General features: G+C 40.8%; 1 protein-coding gene across 1 annotated transcript; it reads right to left on the minus strand.

The window, feature by feature from the left end:
* Window positions 1-11,668: 11,668 nt before the first annotated feature.
* On the minus strand, window positions 11,669-18,067 carry LSM8 (LSM8 homolog, U6 small nuclear RNA associated). The gene is made up of 4 exons (XM_069802072.1): window positions 17,925-18,067; window positions 16,750-16,790; window positions 15,200-15,327; window positions 11,669-11,924 (listed from the first exon to the last, which is right to left on the minus strand). The coding sequence occupies exons 1-4, from the start codon at window positions 17,953-17,955 to the stop codon at window positions 11,834-11,836; spliced, it is 291 nt and encodes a 96-aa protein (XP_069658173.1). The 5' UTR covers window positions 17,956-18,067; the 3' UTR covers window positions 11,669-11,833.
* Window positions 18,068-18,247: the final 180 nt, after the last annotated feature.

Raw genomic sequence — 18,247 nt, forward strand, 5'->3', positions numbered from 1 at the left:
TTTATGGTATGCCAGTCTACCTGTGCATTGGCAGTGTCTTTTCCTTTCAGCATTCTCCTTTGTAATCCAACATGCAGCCACCAGTTGCTTCTCTCCAACCTTTTTGGCTCCAGCCATTATCTGATTTTCAGCATATTTATATAATTTTATTCATATTATAGTTCCTGTGTTCCCATCTTTCCAAATTAAGCAATGTCTTTCACATGCCTGATTGTCTTACATGGTATTAGTAGGAAGAAACAGATTCATGGTCTTGATTCAGTCCTGAAAGGTCAAATCAGGTGGTTGCAGAAATTGGAGCCTGAGACCACTCCTGGTATACAGGGCAAAAAAACCTTTCCTGAGTCTGCCACCACCAGAGAAACCCTCAAAGCTAGACAGTTATGGCTTATATACCAGAATTGCAGCATGAGGTTTCATAACAGGAGTGAATTCTAGTTCTGTCGTTTATACTGCTCCAGCTGCTCTGGAGCATCACAGCTACAAAAAAAGGGAAAGACCATGCAAGAAGTGTGTTCTGTAGAGCCCTGAATGCACCAATATGTGTCTGTGTGTAGCCTTCTGTGCTCTCCAATGATATTAAAACAAGGGGTCTTGTTTCAGTAACAGATAATATGCTTTAATTTTTTATAGCAAGCTATTTTTCATGCTGTGTTCTTCAGTTTATACAGGGGCAGAATGATATTTGTGTATCTTGCAGCCAGCCAGCCACTGGTATGGTCTCAACAGCTTTGGTGTCTCCAGGTTTGTCATGGCAGAAATCAACTAAGTGGATGCTCAAAAACAGAGTGGAGAGGTGTGATTTTAATGGGCATGCTGAACTGCTGGCCACTTTTCAGTGGTGATACACTATCAATAGGAAGCCAAGGGTAAGAAGTCCATTGAAAAACTAGCCACAGATGGGGGGGGGTATCTTTGGGGTACTTCCTTGCAGAAGGCTGCCCATCCCTCCATGAGGCAACCTTTGTCTGCTGAAAGGGTCTGTGCAGACATAATTTTGCAGGTCTGCATATCTGTCTCCTTGGCATAGACACCAATGCCTTTGAACACGTGGTTGTGCGCCTAGAATCTGGTGAAGCAAAAGAAACCCTGCTGAGGCCACACTTTTAGCTCCTGAGACCCGGAAGATGTTGTACTTGATGGCAGCTGCTGGGACCACCCAGGTCTGGCCTGGAGGTACCTCCCAAGCATGGAGGTGCAGCTGCAGCCACAAGCAGTGATGGAGCTGTGGGAGCAGGGGTGTTGCCAGCCGGAGCCTAGTCCCATTGCTCTGGAGCAAGGCAAGCAGGGTGGACCCAAAGATTGTGGACAGGTCCAGCCAGGAGCGCAGATTACCAGGCAAGTTCCTAATAATGAGTCAAGTGGGAAGTCTGTCCCCAGATTAGGGTCAGCATCTGGATGAGGCCTTGTGAGGGTGACCAGGGTGGGACACAGCCCCAGGATGGCTGGACAGGGCCATGGGGATGGGCCAGGCTGGGACATCAGCCCATGGGTCCTCAGTGCTCCTGAGGCACAGGCTTGGTACAATGCCAAACCAATGGTGAGTCAATCAGCTTTTCTCCTCAGCTGCACCAACTCATCCAGTCACCCAGGATTTCTGTCACAAACCTTGTTTCTTATTGCCTTGAACTCTTGATTTAGGCATGCTATCCTACAAGAGGACCAAGCACATCTGCAGCCCTGTTAGGGGCTCCTGTTCTTTAACCTGGAAGATCAGTTACTTGTTTACAGTTCATCCTAACAGGGCAATTCAGCTACTCAGTACTAACTGGGAGCAAGTTGCCAAATCCAGTAGCCTGATGGGGACGGGATGGTACAAAGATACGTATAGCTATAGATACAAAGATACATATATGCATATATATATGCCTGTAGACATAGATACCCAGATACAGGTATGTACAGTGTGGATCCCTCCAGCAGCCAAGCACACACAGTCTGCCCTGTAGCTGAGCTCGTCTTGATGGTTTCATACCTTGACCATGGGGCCAAGGCTCTCCTGGGACAGCCTGGGGAGGGGCCTGGACAGCAAGTCCCTTTCTCTGAGTCCCTAATTTGGGTTCCCACCCACCCTTGGGCCTCTCTGCTCCCCTAGGCTGGTGCAAATGGGCCTTTGATGGGCTGATGGCTCCTGTGATGGGCTGGGGTGCAGCTGGAGCAGGGTATTATTCCAGTGTCCCTCCCCATCACCACTACCATGGTCTCTCTGCCTCCTTTGTGGGGGGCAAGCAGAAGAGCTTTTGTCACATAACCCTTAACTCCTCAGTGCCTCAGCACCTTCCAATGTGCACGTGGGTCAGGTTTCTCACCACTGTGTCACTTGTACCTGTTACTTACCCATAAAACCCCAAGTAATTGGCAAGACCTTTTCGCTGGTGTCAGTTTACACTCTATGGCTCTCCAATCCTTCCTCGTATCAGTGTCTGTTATCATTGCTGTTTGCTCACTGCTTTAACTTCTAAAACAGATTGTGCTGGTTTTGGCTGGGGTAGAGTTGATTTTCTTCTTGCTGGCTGGAGTTAAATCATGACACAGATTAACAATGCAGAATGCTTAAAGAAACAGCAGTGTGAAAGATGACTTCTTAATGCGCTTATAATTACAATGTCTTTGCATGCCTTTTCCTAGTACAGCTAGCTTGAGAAGACTATGGAAATTATCATTACAATAGATGTCTTCTAAATGACAGCCAGAAGCACACCAGCACCCTGTGCCGGTGCTGGGAGGTATCAGGATACCTAGAAAAGGCCCCTAGGACAAGGGGTTGACAACCAGTTACTCAGCTTTTACTGTTCTACCAGTTTGACTTACGCCTCCTCTCACTCTTTGGTTACATACTGCCAGTAGCAGATGGTGTTCACTGTTTGCACCTGCAAATCAAGTTGACAACTGTATTTCTTGACACTGTCAACTGTGAAGATGCAGATTGCTTTTCATTGATAGCACCACCTTTCCTTAAGCTTAAGCACTACTTTAGCTGAGGTTACTGTAATAGCTGACCATTCTACTACCTATTAACTATGATGAATTATTAATCAGTAATTATTACTATTTAATCACTGCTATAAGCACAAGGACTGTGACTGTTACATAGGCAAGCAGCACAATCCATGTTTTATTCAGGATAATTGGGACCACACACTATTTAGGCCTTATGAGCACAGTTGTGTATCACGAATGACAAGAACAATTTTCACTTTCTATATTCTCTTGCCATTTCTGTTTTAACTGTAGAAATGGAGTACAAATTCCACTCCCACCTCATAGGTGCATCCCTAGACATCTACAGCAGCGCCTCTATGTAGAATGGAGCTCTAGGCATCTTTGTAAATGAAACAAAATGCCTCCTTTGCATTTATAAACACTCATGGCATCTACACAAACGCTACTGCCAGTCACCTTCTTGCTGATGAACTGCCAACTGCCATAGCCTTAGAGAGAAGTCACTTTTTATCTCCAGTTGTATTATCAAAATCCTGTGCATACAACTACATTCCCTGTTGCAATACACAGTTATTATCCAACTCAAATGTTCCTCTTCAATGGCTTTTCTTGAAACAGGATTATGCTTATATATTTCCAGAGCATCAAGGCAAAAATAACCCAGTACAAAGCTAACAGTCCTTTCACAGCAGCTAGGTAGCCACAGCAGATATTATTTACCAAGGAATCCTGACTCACACAGGCCCATTCCAGCTCCCTTTTCCACACAATTCTTCAGACCAACCTAATCATGTCTTTGTATTTACTGTTAATAAACTCAGATTGGTTTATGCTGCCTTTTAATTACAAGAGTTGCAGCTGTATCCTGAAAATACACCAATATTTCGGAGAAGCTGGATTTTAAAACCTGGTTTGTTTGTTTCTTGGCATCCACAATGGAGCTGAGCCTTCTTCCATCAAGAAAAGGATATATTTGGGGTTTTTTTTAACCCGTCTATTTTGGAGCAAGGAAGAAGTTACTCTGAACATGGGCTGAATTTAATTTCCTCTCTATAAGTGACTGGTTGTATTACTTTCCAACTTTATTCCTGAAACAAAATCCTGCACCTGCATTTTGCCATCAGTCATATGACAGACCCAAGTCCATTCAAGAAAAATATTCCATTCTTGGACATGGAAGACAAGACATGTAGATGTTCTGGGCATGCAGACAGGAGCAAACAGAGAAAAATATGTACCAGAAGTGCAGGGAAAAATGACGGATCACCGGCTTTTGCAACTTACCTGTATTTCCTTATGTCTAGATTATCTTCGCTGATTAAGCCTTTCTTGGTACTCCAGTAGAACCTTTGTCACCTTAGAAGTTCCTCACTTAATTAAGTTACTAAGGCTCAGGTGGTCCATGGCAGGCTGCATGGAAACTTCAGTGCTTTCATGAATAATGCTCAGCTGCTTAAAGGCCCAAGATGATGAAGGGCATTGCTCTGGGTACATCTGTGTGTTGGAAGTGTGGCATTAGCAGTAGGGTAGCCTGGCACTTCCATTTCAGCTAAACACAATTCTGCCCACATCTGCGCTTTGCTGCTGAAACTCAGGAAAAAGCATAGTTAGAACCAAACCCAAAACTACTAACATATACAATGCGGTTGTAGAGCATTACACATCTCTTATCCAGAGATGAAATGGTATGACTCTTGATTTAAGTTTGTCTTTCTTACTGCTTTCTGCATTGGCTGGACTTCTGAAAAATGGTGGAATCAAAAGTTGGAGCATAAAACTCAAAATTACTTGATGGATGTTATAAACTATGCAAGATGTTAAACTAGTCTCTAGATAAACAGGGAGCTGTCCCCTTCACCCACATAACAATCATCACTTAAACTATAACAATAGCTAACTCTACCAAATATTTGAATTCTGTTCCATTTCTCAGAGACTGTTTCCACTCAGATCCTGACAATTTTAATTGAATGTGAGCTGATGACTTTTCAGGGAAGCAGTCTTGAAAGTCAGAAGTGCAATTCCAGACAGCAATCCTACACAAAAGAATCTTAATCCTGCCTTTTCAAAGACCTTGAACATTTGCACTTCCTAGATTTAAGCTGCACTTACGCCTGACTCTTGTACCCAGGATGAGTCAGGACAAGCAGTAGAAAAACACAGCAAAAAGCAAGACGGCTGTTTCCGTTTGGCATTGATGAGCATGCACTTTCACGCATTTTGCGCCTGCAGTTTAATCATGGAAATCATTCTGCACGCTCCTACTGCTAATGATCTGATTGTTAGGAGAAAGGCGGGCCCCAGTCCTATTGACTGTTTACATCTTAATGTGCCCTGTTTTTGAAATCTATTTCCAAACTAACTGAGGTTCTATTGTGTGATACTTCCTCTGCAGCATCACACGTTTTCAATCAGCATCAGCTCCTTAGCCATAATCACTTCCTGCCTTGGCTTCTGTTCAGCACTGCAACTCACTGCAAAAAAACCTGTAAATCCAGTCTGTATACAGAAAAAGGTATAGATGAAGCAGTATTTAGGTGGCAGTTGGCAAGAACTGGTTTTATTCATTGGAAATGCTATAAACTGAGTGTGAAATGGTTGTAAATCGCTATGGTTTTTATTGCTGCATGTTTTCCTGGTCTTTTGCATGCATGTTGCTTTGAATACAATTTTGACAATCTGTCCCCTGTATCTGAGGGCACTACATCACCTGCATGTTCCATCAATGCAAATAATGCGGATCCTTGCCATACACCACCAGCAACTCTGGCCAGTTTGCAGAAACATCCCAGCATTCATCTGCACACAGGTTTCATCTGCATCATAAGCAGAGTTGAAGTCTGAAATTATACAAGTGAGAATTCCCAAAGCTTTAAGCACAAAAATCTAAAGAACCATAATTAAAGAATAACATTTTAGGAGACAAAGCTTCCATGTGAAATTCTAGTGCCTTAAAATACTTCTGAGAATGTTGTCTCACAATTTCTCAGTATTTCTCATAATATGAATGACATGCACAATAACTGTATCTGTGTTAAAGAGAACTTCACTACAATCAGCACTGCTGTAAAACCTAACTTTGTCCATGTTCAACTGGTTTCTATCCTGCTTCTATTTTTTACGGATTTCACTCCTTTACATCCGGCTTCTTTGATTTCTCCACCTGTGTAATTTCCACTCCAGTTTCTATGCAGAGCATTGTAATCATCACTGATGGAAAAACTGACCCTAAATTAAAGGTAAGATAAATCCAGCCTATAAAACAAAAAGATGGCAGGACAACCATTAAAGATGTTTTAGTGGCCAAAACCAGTACATGGACATGCCTTTGTGCTCCCTCAAGCAACGAGCGCCTTTTATCTAAAAGCGCAAGTGGCAGGCAAGAAGTTCAGCATTGAGTGAAATTTCTTGGCGTTCAGTGGCACCGTTACTGATGTAAGGCTGAATAGCAGCAGCATCTTGTTCAACGCAAGTTCCAGTTCCTGGAACACGCTGCAAGGCTCCAGGAAGGAAGATATTACCGCCTAGATAAAGTCAGGCTTGTAGTGCTAGGAAGTAGTTCTTGGCAAAAGCCTGAATGCTATTGTGTTTGCAGCTTTGATTTCCACCTTTGTCAGTGGAGCTTTTATTTTCTTCAGGGAAAATGATGCTAATGGAAGAAATGTCAGCATTTCTGCCATTACTGTAAAAATTACTGTAAAAAACCAAAAGGCCCCTGAAAAGGGCCCCAAAGACAGAATATAGCACACTGGAAGAGGCAACGGGGAACAGGATTTCCAGGACAAATGCCTGCCTCTACTATCTTCTGTCATGTTTTTAACCTAAGCCTGGTACAAGCCTTCCCTCCCTCACCTCAAGGCTTGGTCTGTACAGATCTCACCTTCTGGCACATCTGGGTTTTGTGGTTTTTTGTCTATGAATACCTGATACTTGAAGTATGCCTTATTGTTTAAGCAACAGGGAAGCTAAGACTAACTGATATGACATAGTTTTTCTGGATCTTTACTGTGACCAAAGAACTCTTCCACTTAAAAAATCCAGACTTATTTTCATTATTCTAATCAATAAGCTGCAGTTTCCCCAACTAGAAAGCAGAAATAAGAACACAATTAGTAAAACTCAGTAGAGTTGCATACACAGGTGCCAAAATGTACCACAGACCAAATATAACTAGCAAGCACAAACCACCTTGATGTTTCACTGGCATGACTCACATTCCTAGCTTTGAACTCTCTTCAACTGAGGCTCCTACCTTCTTGAGAAGAGCCTTCATGGTCGTTGTCATTTAATTCCTAAAGGAACAACAGCTCATGGCTTGGTATTTGTCATGTTGACTGTGGAACAAATTAAATCCCTTCTTACCAATGCATGGAGAACACAACTGGCATTTAGGATCATTTCTGTATGAATTTGCAGAATAGAATTCTTAGCAAGTGCAGCTTCATGCAGCAGAAGCTAAGAGGTAGAATTATGTTACCATGGGTACAAAGCACCTACTCAAGCATACAGATATGGTACATTTGCTATGAAAGTAGTATGGCAATGGCCATGAGGTAGATCTATCATACAAACCATCCGTACTTTATCTTCAGCTCTAGCACAGTGTGTGTAGTATGTCTCTCAGCTGCTTTCCTTCTAAAATGGATTGAAGAATAGACACTAACTCCAGGGACTAAGTATAACAGGCTATAGTTGATAGCAAAGGTTGTCTCATATAGCAATTCTCCACTGTCGAAGTCCTCAAAACAGAATCCATGTTCTTTCAATCCAGTAACCTGCCTGTAGGCCATGTAATATTTGAAGAACATTGATTGCAAGTATGTGAAGTGGACATGGAGGCACTTCATGTAGACTGCAATTAGGCAAGTTGCCCTTGGACCGCAGAAGATGGCTTCTCCGCTGCTTCATGCACACCAAATGAATTTAATTAATCTCTCTATAAGCCAGCTCAGTCATTTCACTGGAGGCATCCTTTTCCAGTAGTAGTCAAGACTTGTCCTTTCATTCCAAGATCTCTATTAAATAAACAAAAGGAGGAAGTGACCTACCTAGGGCAATGCAGGAAACTTAATGGAATAAGATGATTACCTCCAATTCAGTGTTACTTCCTTTTGTCCTTAACATCACCTTTCTCTGCCCTGCTCATTTTTGTAACATTGGTTTATTACTCTGCAAGGACTCATTGGATTTTACTGAACATCACCTGTTACTTATTGGATCTTTAAACTAGGCTCTTTGCAGGAAAAGACAGTTTCCAAGAACACTGGACTACAGTAGACCCCTTTTTCCTACCTCAGCACAGCTCTTCACATACCCCAAGGAACACACTGACAGTCATATGGCCACAGCGGTCAGAACTCACTGGGGGTGCCTTCAAATCCGAGAAGGGAGCTACTTTTTTTGTTGTTGAGATTACTTTTCCCTCCAGCAAAAATAAAGCAAAGGCTTTTTGCAGACAATACTACTCCTCATCTCCTAGGAGACATTTGCCTTGCTACCTCTCTACAATCTGTGGGAAACAGCAAGGAGAACCTTTGCCCCAGCCAGCTGGCACATACCAACTGGCATACCCCTGCTCAACACACAATAATGATCTGTGGTGCTCTTTTTCCATTCCAGTCCTTTTTCATACCTCCTCAGCATCTGGGGAGGTAACTTTTCCTCTCAAAAATTCAACTCCACTTAATTTCCTTTATGTTTTACCTCTTTACTACTTTCAACACTTCTGTTACACTAGCTGCAGTGTGGCTTCACCTGGAGTCAAGATACATATACAACCTTCACACTTGCTGAGCTTCCACCCTAGACTCCTCCTCCTCTGGGGAGTAACATTCTCTAGCTTTCTTTTTTAGAACCACTAATACAAGGCCATCACTCCATGTCCACTTTCTGGTTTCAATCCCATTTATTTTTGCCGCTTTTCTTCATTTTATGAAATTAATTGATATAAAAAAATTATTAGCTTTCATTGGTGATCTGTTTTTCAGCTGGACTGCACTACAGGTTTGATTCAATAAAAATACTGTTTCAGACTGGTTATAATTGAACTTCCTGCATGAAATACTGTTTTCCTGAGTGCTTTCTCTCCACCATATACTTACAGGAACCTAGTTATCCACTATGGATTAGAGCTCCTATAAATTCACAAGGCTGTAATTTCATCTTATAATTTTTAAAAGCATATCAGGCCCTAGATTCAATTTCAAGAAACACCTTCTGACTGGGTCTCCTGGCTTTGATCCCTTCACCAGTACATCCAGAAGAGGCTTTGGTCAAAACCAGACCAAAACCAATGGCATCAAATTGAAGCAAAATTTGGTGCAGAAACTGAAACAAAATTTGAGTGTAAGCCAAAAATCCCAAGTCTGAAAAGCTTTACATTGCTGCTGTCTAAGCATGAAGGTTAAGCAAACTCCAGAGCTGCCAGTTTTAAGGTCTTAGAACTTTGCTTCCAAGTAGGCTCCATCTTGGCAGGGCTGAGTTACTGCCCACAATCCCAATCAGACCTGTGAGCCAGCCATCCTTTGCCTACCTCATTGCAGAAGAATCAATCTGACAACCCATTCAGGCTTTGTGCAGCCAGTTTTTGTTAGGATCCTTTTCTGAAAGGGAGTTTAAACTTATTTTTCTCAATCCCTTGGAGAATGCCCTAAGTTTAGGTCAGCCTGTGAGTGGAGACACATCTTAACTTCTTTAAGCTGTAACCCCTCCCCACCCTGCATGCACAATTTCACACATCCAGAAGTAGTGCAGGAGCTGAGGTCACTCACGTGAAGGGAAGACAACAGGGTTCGCAATCTGTGTTTTAAACACCTAACTGCATGAAACTAGTATTTTCCAGACCGCGTTTTTCCTGCTTCAGCAATTCCTGAACTACTCTGAATTCTCATCTGGTCAGTCCCTGGATTTTACTGATCAGCTTCACCAGCTTGGTTCCATAGATTTGCATCTGCAATCATCACTTCAAGGACAGAGAAAATAGTTTCAACTAACATCAGCAGCTCATCATATTTTAAGTCCTCAACCAAACACAGGACCAAGGAGTTGCACTGCAAATGATGTGCTTGAGGCAGATGGCCTCCATATGCATTAACATTCCATAACTCAGCTTCAAACATAATTCCTCAGTTATAAAGCAACAGATTTTCTTAATCATTCCAGTGCTTCTACAAATATTCAACCTATGTATTTCAATTGTAACTCTCCTAACACATCCAAGGCTAAGTAGTGCATTTAAAACCAGCTCATCCTGATTCTGCTCTTTGCCTCTGCATTTTTTTCTGCTGAGCCCTAGAATAGCTAATTTACATAATCTGCTTTATCAATGCAATTAACTTTCTGTACTTTTTCTCTTGTGCTGATATCAGTGTTTCAGTAGCAAAAGGGCTTTTCATTATACACGATTTTGTTGACTGTTTAATGAAACTGATCAATTCTTTTGACATAATGAATTATAGCCAGACTTTCCTGACTTTCAGTAATCACCAAAAACCCCTGATTTGCTTTATTCGATGCCTGCTCAGCAATCCCCTGCAGAAATATGGACAGAAAACTACAAGACATTACTTTACTAGGTCACAAGATGGATAAAGGCAAAAACGGTTTGCTGCGCTTCACATGCTCCACCAAGAGCAATCTCAGAAAGCAAGCTAGAAGCTACAAGAATTAAGCACCAGATTTCATGGAGAACAAATATCTTCAGTTCACTGTATTTGGTTTCCAAACAGTGAACTTGCAACGAAAAGTACCAAATCCCACTTAATACTAAAATCAATATAAAAAAATGCACATTAAAATAACTTTTGACAGCACATTCATATATGGGGAAAAAATATTGGACCTGTTGGCACACTAGAGGGCAAGAAAAACAACTTTGTCCAACGGTACTAACTTCCTCTCACTGCCACTGTACCAATATTTCTGCTGGGTAGTGAATAGGGTGTAGCCTAAAACACACTGCGCAGCACAGAGCTTGTCCCACTTAACTTGGCTGTTGCTGATGTATAAGAGGTGGTCTATTATGGTTACACATGGTCCTTATATTCAACATTAAGGCAAATTTCATTCAAAAGAAATAATCTCTCTATCTAAAGTACTACTGTGTCTTCTAAACTACACTCTAGCAAGACAATGGTGACACATTAGCAAACACAATTCTCTTTCTATAGATTTTGAGCAACATGATAGCTGCTGAGAAGAGAAGCTAGAGAATGAGTTGGTCTGGAATTTAATGGGCTTCAAGTAAATGTGCATATTTGGTTTAGGTTCTGTGTTCCTGCTCAAAAGTCTTTCTTTCTCCAATTTAATTTGTCTGCAAGGCACTAAGAACTCCTGCACCTCCAGTATAGTCTTGTGAAGTAGAGAACAATGTTTGATAAACAACAAAAAACCCTATTACATGCACAAGTCATTGACTGTGAAAGCTTTTAACATTCTTGCTTTCTATCCTACAAAACAAAAATTCACAAAAAAACCCAGTTCTCCACTTACAGCCAGAACTACATTTAGAGATGGTTAAAATTGACTGTTACACAATCTACCTCCAAAAAATCTTGTGTTAACACAAAGAGCCTTGGTTTACCTTTAGGAATGAGATCTTATTTTAAGAACAAGGTACATATACACAATATCTGGACTATCACTGATATTACTTGTATTTCCCAGTATGTATTTTACAGTGAAATTATGCAGCATGAAACTCCAAAGGAAATTCAATGAAAGCATCTTTAGTAAAACGTAGAAACTTTAATTTACATGCAAAAACTACAACATATTCATAATAAAAAACTGGTGACTAAACAAATTAAACACAATTTGTAAAAATTATCCACGTTGTTAAATAGGTCTGTACAACCAAAGATTTACAAAGTCCCTGTGCATTTTCATTTTTTCAATGCACAACTGAGTTTAAAGGTTCTGCTCGAATATTCCCCAAGTCAAGAGCTGAATCTGTCTCTTCATCAATTTCACCAATGACAGCACTGCAATAAAAAACAGGTTATCATTTGTTGAAATCCCCTGGTGCAAATCTGGAAAGCCACAAAATTAACTTGCTAATGAAGACTTTTTTTTTTTTAATTGTAGAGCTTTATCCTTTGAACTTCAAATTTTGATGGCTATAAGTAGAGTCTAAAGGAAGTCTGGGGGTTTTTTGTTTGTTTGTTTTTAAAGATATAGGTTGTAAGAACCAAATACTACTGGTCTGTTTTAGGCAGTAGGTTAGCCTCTGAAACAAGAACTGGAAACCTTTTAGAAAGAAATAGCTTATCAAGAGTAATGTCTAACTGTAGCAATTAAGTGCATACAGCATCAGATAAGCAAGACAATTTCCTTCAACACAGACTAGTAAAATGTTATTAATTTATCCAAGGGAGAATATATAGTATTTCAGCTATGCTATGTTAAGACTTACCTGGACTAAAACACTAGTAGACTCAGTAAAACTGATTTAAAGGAGAAAAGAAGGTTAAGGTAATAGAAGTCATACTAGCTCAGGATGGGAACTAACCCAGAGGGAACATAAGAACAGAGGCTAATCCTTCTGCATACCCTTCTATTCACCACTTCAGAGACTTATGAGCTAGTGTCTGATCCACAAAATGAATTAACAGCCACCAAGCTATGTTATATTAATCCACCCAATAGCTTTCTGAATAGACTTCTATTTTTGGTGTTTGCTACATCCTACAGCAGTGAGTTCCACAATTAAGTTTTACAGTGTGCAGTGTAATACCTTTATACATAACTTGTTGTTGGATTATCTTCCATTTTCAACAGCAGAAAAAAACTAGAGAAATTTAAGTGAAGCAATTATCTTCCCATCTCCTTCTACTACTCCCGATTTCACAGCAACCAATAACCACTATAGCTGTGCTTTTTCCAAACTGAAGAACTTGCTTATTCAGCCTTTCCTTGACGGAACACATTTCATACCTCTAGTTACTCTCAGTTGCGCTCTTCATGCATTTTCATACTGCACCCCTCTAAAGATAGTGGCATACCAGGTGTTTTAGCAATGACATGACAATATCTCCTGTTTTAGTTTTCTTCCTAATAATCCCCAATTCCTAATAATCCCCAATATTCTTTCTTCCCAGTGAATCTGTATTTAAAAAAAAAAATAGCCAGAGACCAGGGCGAGACTGAGCTTAAGAGTAAGACATCCCAATACAGGTGTCTAGGTTCCCATGACAGTCAGTGGAAACTAAAGAGGAATTTAACTTGCCTTGAAACAGAAATCTGGTCTGCTGAAGAGCTTTCTTAGTTCCATCACTGCCTAGATCTTCACTATGTTGGGAGCTTAGACAACAAAAATGTAAACTGCTTATGCCAATTTAATATTCAAAGCACTGACCAGTATGGAACCTCATTTCAGATTTGGGTCCCTCCAGAATTCTTGCATGAAAATAACTTGATCCTGGATGCTCGTTACTATTCTGTTTATTAGCTTTTTCCAAAGTGACACTTCAATTTAAAACACTTCCTTAGATTAAAAACTGTCTATGATATCAAAGCATAATTTTTTTCTTTGGTTCACATCAAGAAACACAGCTTATTTCATCAGAGATCTCATTCTCCTAGATGTAAAAGGAACAAAAAATACCTGCCATTCCTGATGTCTTTCATAGGCTTCCTGCTTCTCATGCAGCAAAACACACACACACACGTATTTAAGAGGTTTGCAGTTTTTAAGCAGCTTTCCTTCACAGTTTTCGTTAAGAGTTTTACACATAACTTTCTAGTATTACTATTTTTTTGTTGTTTTCCTGATTCATCACACACTTCTAAAACAAAAGTTTTCTTTTTCCTTCTAACAACCTTTTAATTGCTGTTGAACCATACTGAGTTCTTCTGATTGATGCTGCATATTCACTGCATGCTTCTAGTGATGCACACTGAAATGCCTGGAAGCACTTTATCCCATGACTGTTTCTTTCATTTTATTTTTCAATAGCTTCTCTACTTTCTGAGAGTCCCCTATTTTGAAGTTACTGTTACTTAGCTGTTGTTTCTTTTTGCTTCTTCCTACAATGATGCTGAATTTCTGTATGATAAGAGTTGCATGAATGCAGGATTATTTCTTCTAATCAATATGTTTCTGAGTTTGTTAAGGTTACAAGAAAATACAATAGTTTCTATAGAAGAATGTTTTGAGTATATTTGAGTAATGTGGCAGGCTGGTACAGTGAAAAAGTGAAAGTATTATTTGGCTTTTAATACACATTTGTACTATTTGAATGAAAAGTTACTGGTACAGTAGGATACTTAGCCCTATCTTTGTACAGTTGTCAATATCTTTATTTTTGCTTAAAAGCTTAAGTCAAAAGCGATGAAAGCCTTCCAAAATGATCCGCTTTCTTGATGACATTAGATAAACACACCTAGATATAAATCTAGGTCTTGACATTTCTTTGTACAGCAATATTCATCAGAATTAGAAGATGAAAATTCTTATCCAGGTTCACACATTGGTCCCTGCAACATGCTCTTTTTCTGGTTGTGTTAAAAAATTCTCATTTTTTGCCATCAGTTTCAGAATGCTGCTGCAGAAGTCATCTTCCTAGCAGGCCCACTTACCAGGCATTCCTTCCAATTCTCTTGTACCAAACAGATGGGAGGGTTACATCAGCTACTTTTCTCTGTATTTAATGAGCTTTTACTCTCATTTTGTCAGGGCACTTTACAGCAAATATCAACTCATGGGTTTGACCTGTCACTACATGGGCTTCAACAGTTTTTACACTGTCAAGCCAGAACCTTCATGCATTTTCCAGATTATAAAGTGTTCACTGTGAAAACCTGATCTAAAAGAATCCTGTTAAAAGTCAACTTTGTATACTAGATTGCTGACTTTTTGTACACAAGTTCTATCTCACATTTTGTTCATTCTTCTCTGTTCCTCCATCAATGGATCCTGCCTTTCACAGGCTGGAATAAAGAACATCTACACAATGCCTAGACTCAAGAAAGGAAAATGTTGAGTTTTATACTGACCTCTCCTAGATTGCTATCTGTACATGAGCTGGTTAATTTACAGCACTGTAAATCTAGACTAACAATATCTTAACATTACAATGCACCACAGATATTTGCTATTTAATGTGCCTCCACTTTGACAGTACTATCAGTGCTACCCACAAATACAAAGATGCAAGATGTCTGGGGCTATCAAGATGTGTACAGATACATTATCTATGTATACACACACACACTAAATTTTTATTAGTTGGTTTAACCAAGAATATGCTATACTTACACGTTATCACCCCTTACAATGTATAATCCCAGCACTACTTGCTCAACTCCTTGTGAAGAACTGAACACTCGTTCATGGCTTTCATCCAAAATCAAGTTAATGGTCTGATCAAAACCTTTGAGGGTTCCCTGAAAAACACACAAAAATAAAGCACTCCAATTACCTTTTAAATTTATTGTCCTTGCTCTCAAGGGTATCTTAAACAAGGTGGCAATAGTAAGGTACTAGAGAACAGACACTCTATTTAGGTTTTATTGTTAGGCTTAAACACAAACAGCTGGAGAATGAAACTTTAAAAGCAATAATCAATTTAAGAAGTAGCATCTATATTTACTACTGAGCATTCATGCTAAAAGCTACAGTAACCTTTAGCACTAATAGTAAAGTTTCCCTTTTACCAATGATGGCCCTCCAGACAAGTGATTTTACTATTTCTACACTATTTTAGTCTTCCTTTTATTTCCAGAAATCAAATAAATAGTTAATTAAACCAAAGAACAGAAAAACTGGATTCTTGTGGTCAACAATATTGAAGCCGTTCTTAACATGCAGTTTTAAATGGTATCTCTTTGAAGGAAATTAGCCTGGTTCCACAAAATTACTCACACCCCCCCCCCCCCCGCAAAGAACAATTTCTGTGCCACTTCAATACGCATTTGGAAAAATGAAAACATAAATGATTTGTGTAATTTATCATCAGTAATTGATTAGGAAATTTAAACTCATGTAAAATACCATCATTCAAAGAGTAGTAATATCCATTTATATCATCTAACCATGTAACAATGAGTCATATATACCAATTTCATTCAAATCTTTTTGGTAGAAAGTATCTTTTATCACACCACAAAGTTTACCAGACTGACTCCAACCAGACAGAAGATTTGGTGAAGCTAGGATTTTTCTGCTAAAAGTACTGTTTTCTCTTTCCAGAGGCCGCACAAAACTAAGTACAGACAGAAAGATATAATCCTCATGCAATGATCATACTATTAAGTTAAACTCAAAACACAAACGAATAAAAGTTGGGGGGGGGCAGGATACAAGAAAAAAGATAACACAGAAGTAATAAAACTAAAACATCATACAGTCTAATATATAATAGTTTGCCAATACTCAGCTTTTTAGGCTTAAAGAGAATCCCACAATTTTTCAGCGCAATAGTCAGCTGATGTTTTTCTATAACCATAAGGAAGAAACGGTTTTAGCATGAAAGTTGAAGAGCTTCCTGAACAAAGAGGACATTTTAGATGGAAACCACATTACTGAACAGAAGAAGAAATGCGTTTTCTTGTACATTCCTATAGAAAAGGCCATTTGACAAAAAGTCAAAGCATTTGCACACACAAGTTTATCAATGGACAAAGCTGACAGGCAAGAACCAGTAAATGTTTAAATCATACAGTATAAAATAACAGCCATAAAGCTTTAAAAAAAAGTTTGTAAAGGTGTGAACATATAAGTGATAATATCCCAGCACAGTTTCTTTATTGCTGCGATGGAACGTCTTTATGGGGGAAAATAAAATGTTAAAAAAATACAAGTCTTACCACAATCATTCTTCCATCAGAAGTAATTACTGCAACAGTACCTGATAGTTCATTTAGGAAATGTTTAGAGATATCTGAAATAGACACATTAGCATTTTCTGAAACATTGATATGTAATATAAGCTTTAAGAGCTATTAAGAGCCAGAAAAGATTATCAGCATTTCTTTAAAAAAAAAAAAAAACAAAAAAACCAGCATGGTTGATAGTAACATTTGACAGCATAGTATTTTTTATGACAATCTGTTTTAAAGTTTCACTTTACCCAACCACAGAGAATCATACACAAACATGAATACCATTAAAAGCAGACTAAAGATTTGAGTGCACTTCTCTTCCCATTGCTAACTGCACTACCTCAAAATTGAAAGAACATGAACAGTTTGATAAACACTTCAAGCTAAGTCCTTAAAAAACAGCTTAGCAGTGGGGATCCCGAGTCTGGCATTCTACATCCCCTCACTTGGAAAGTCTGACTAGTCAGATTTGATGATCACATCCTAAATGACTTCGGGTTAGTACCTGACTGTGAATAAAATTGAAAATGCCCATAGGTTATTAGGAGTACAAAAAACTAGCTAGAAAAGGGTTCCAAGAACACTAACTCACAGCCTTCGAGCAAATGATGCAAAGCTATTAACTAAACACGTTAAGAGCCCTTTAAGGGGCCAGGCCCATTGTGAATCTCGTTCCTCATCACAGATCAAGCAAGGATCAGGGTTGCAGCACTGAAGGCTATAGCAGACCCTATTCTCTGGGTCTCCTGTAACCTCTGTTCTACCTGCCAAGCCAGCCTTACGTAAAGGGAAACCGACATAGCCAGCCAGGAAGGACCCAAGCAAGGCAGCCGCCCGCGGCAGCGGGGTGCAGGAGGCCGGAGGCCCCGGCCGCTATGCTTTTCACAGGCCCTTCAGCAGCCTGCCTAGGGCTCGGCACCTCCTCGCAGCTCACAGCTTGCCGGGCCCGGAGGCACCCGATGCCCGCAGCAGCTCTGGCACCCAACCCCGCGCCGCGCTGCAGCCACCAAGCCCCCGCAGCCGGGCGCCGCACCGAGCCGCTGGGCCCCCCGCACCCGGCCTCCCCTCATGCCCGCGGGCGCGAAGGAGAGGGAAGGCCCGTTCCCGTTCCCGCCGCCCCTAGGGCTTGCCCGGGACGTTTCCGCCCGCCGGAAGGATACGGTTGATGTAATTCTCCAAAGCAGAGGTCATGGCGACGGCTCCCGCGCTTCCCCTCACACCGGCGCCGGCAACCACCTCCCGCGAGACTCCCGCCGCCACCGCCGCCGGCGCGCGCGCCGCTGACGCGCGGCCCGGCGCGCAGGCGCACAACCCCGGCGAGAGGCGGGGAAGCGCCGCGAGATTTCAAGCGGGGCGAAGCGCGGCAGCGCGCAGAAGGGCCCCCCCCCCCCGCGGGTGCGCATGCGCGGAGCGGCAGGAGGCGGTGAAGACATGGGAGTGAGCTGTACCAAGTAGCGGTGGCTGAAGGGCCGCGCGGGGGGTG

The sequence above is a fragment of the Haliaeetus albicilla genome, chromosome 14 (genome assembly GCF_947461875.1).
Source record: "Haliaeetus albicilla chromosome 14, bHalAlb1.1, whole genome shotgun sequence".
NCBI classification, from domain to species: Eukaryota; Metazoa; Chordata; class Aves; order Accipitriformes; family Accipitridae; genus Haliaeetus; species Haliaeetus albicilla.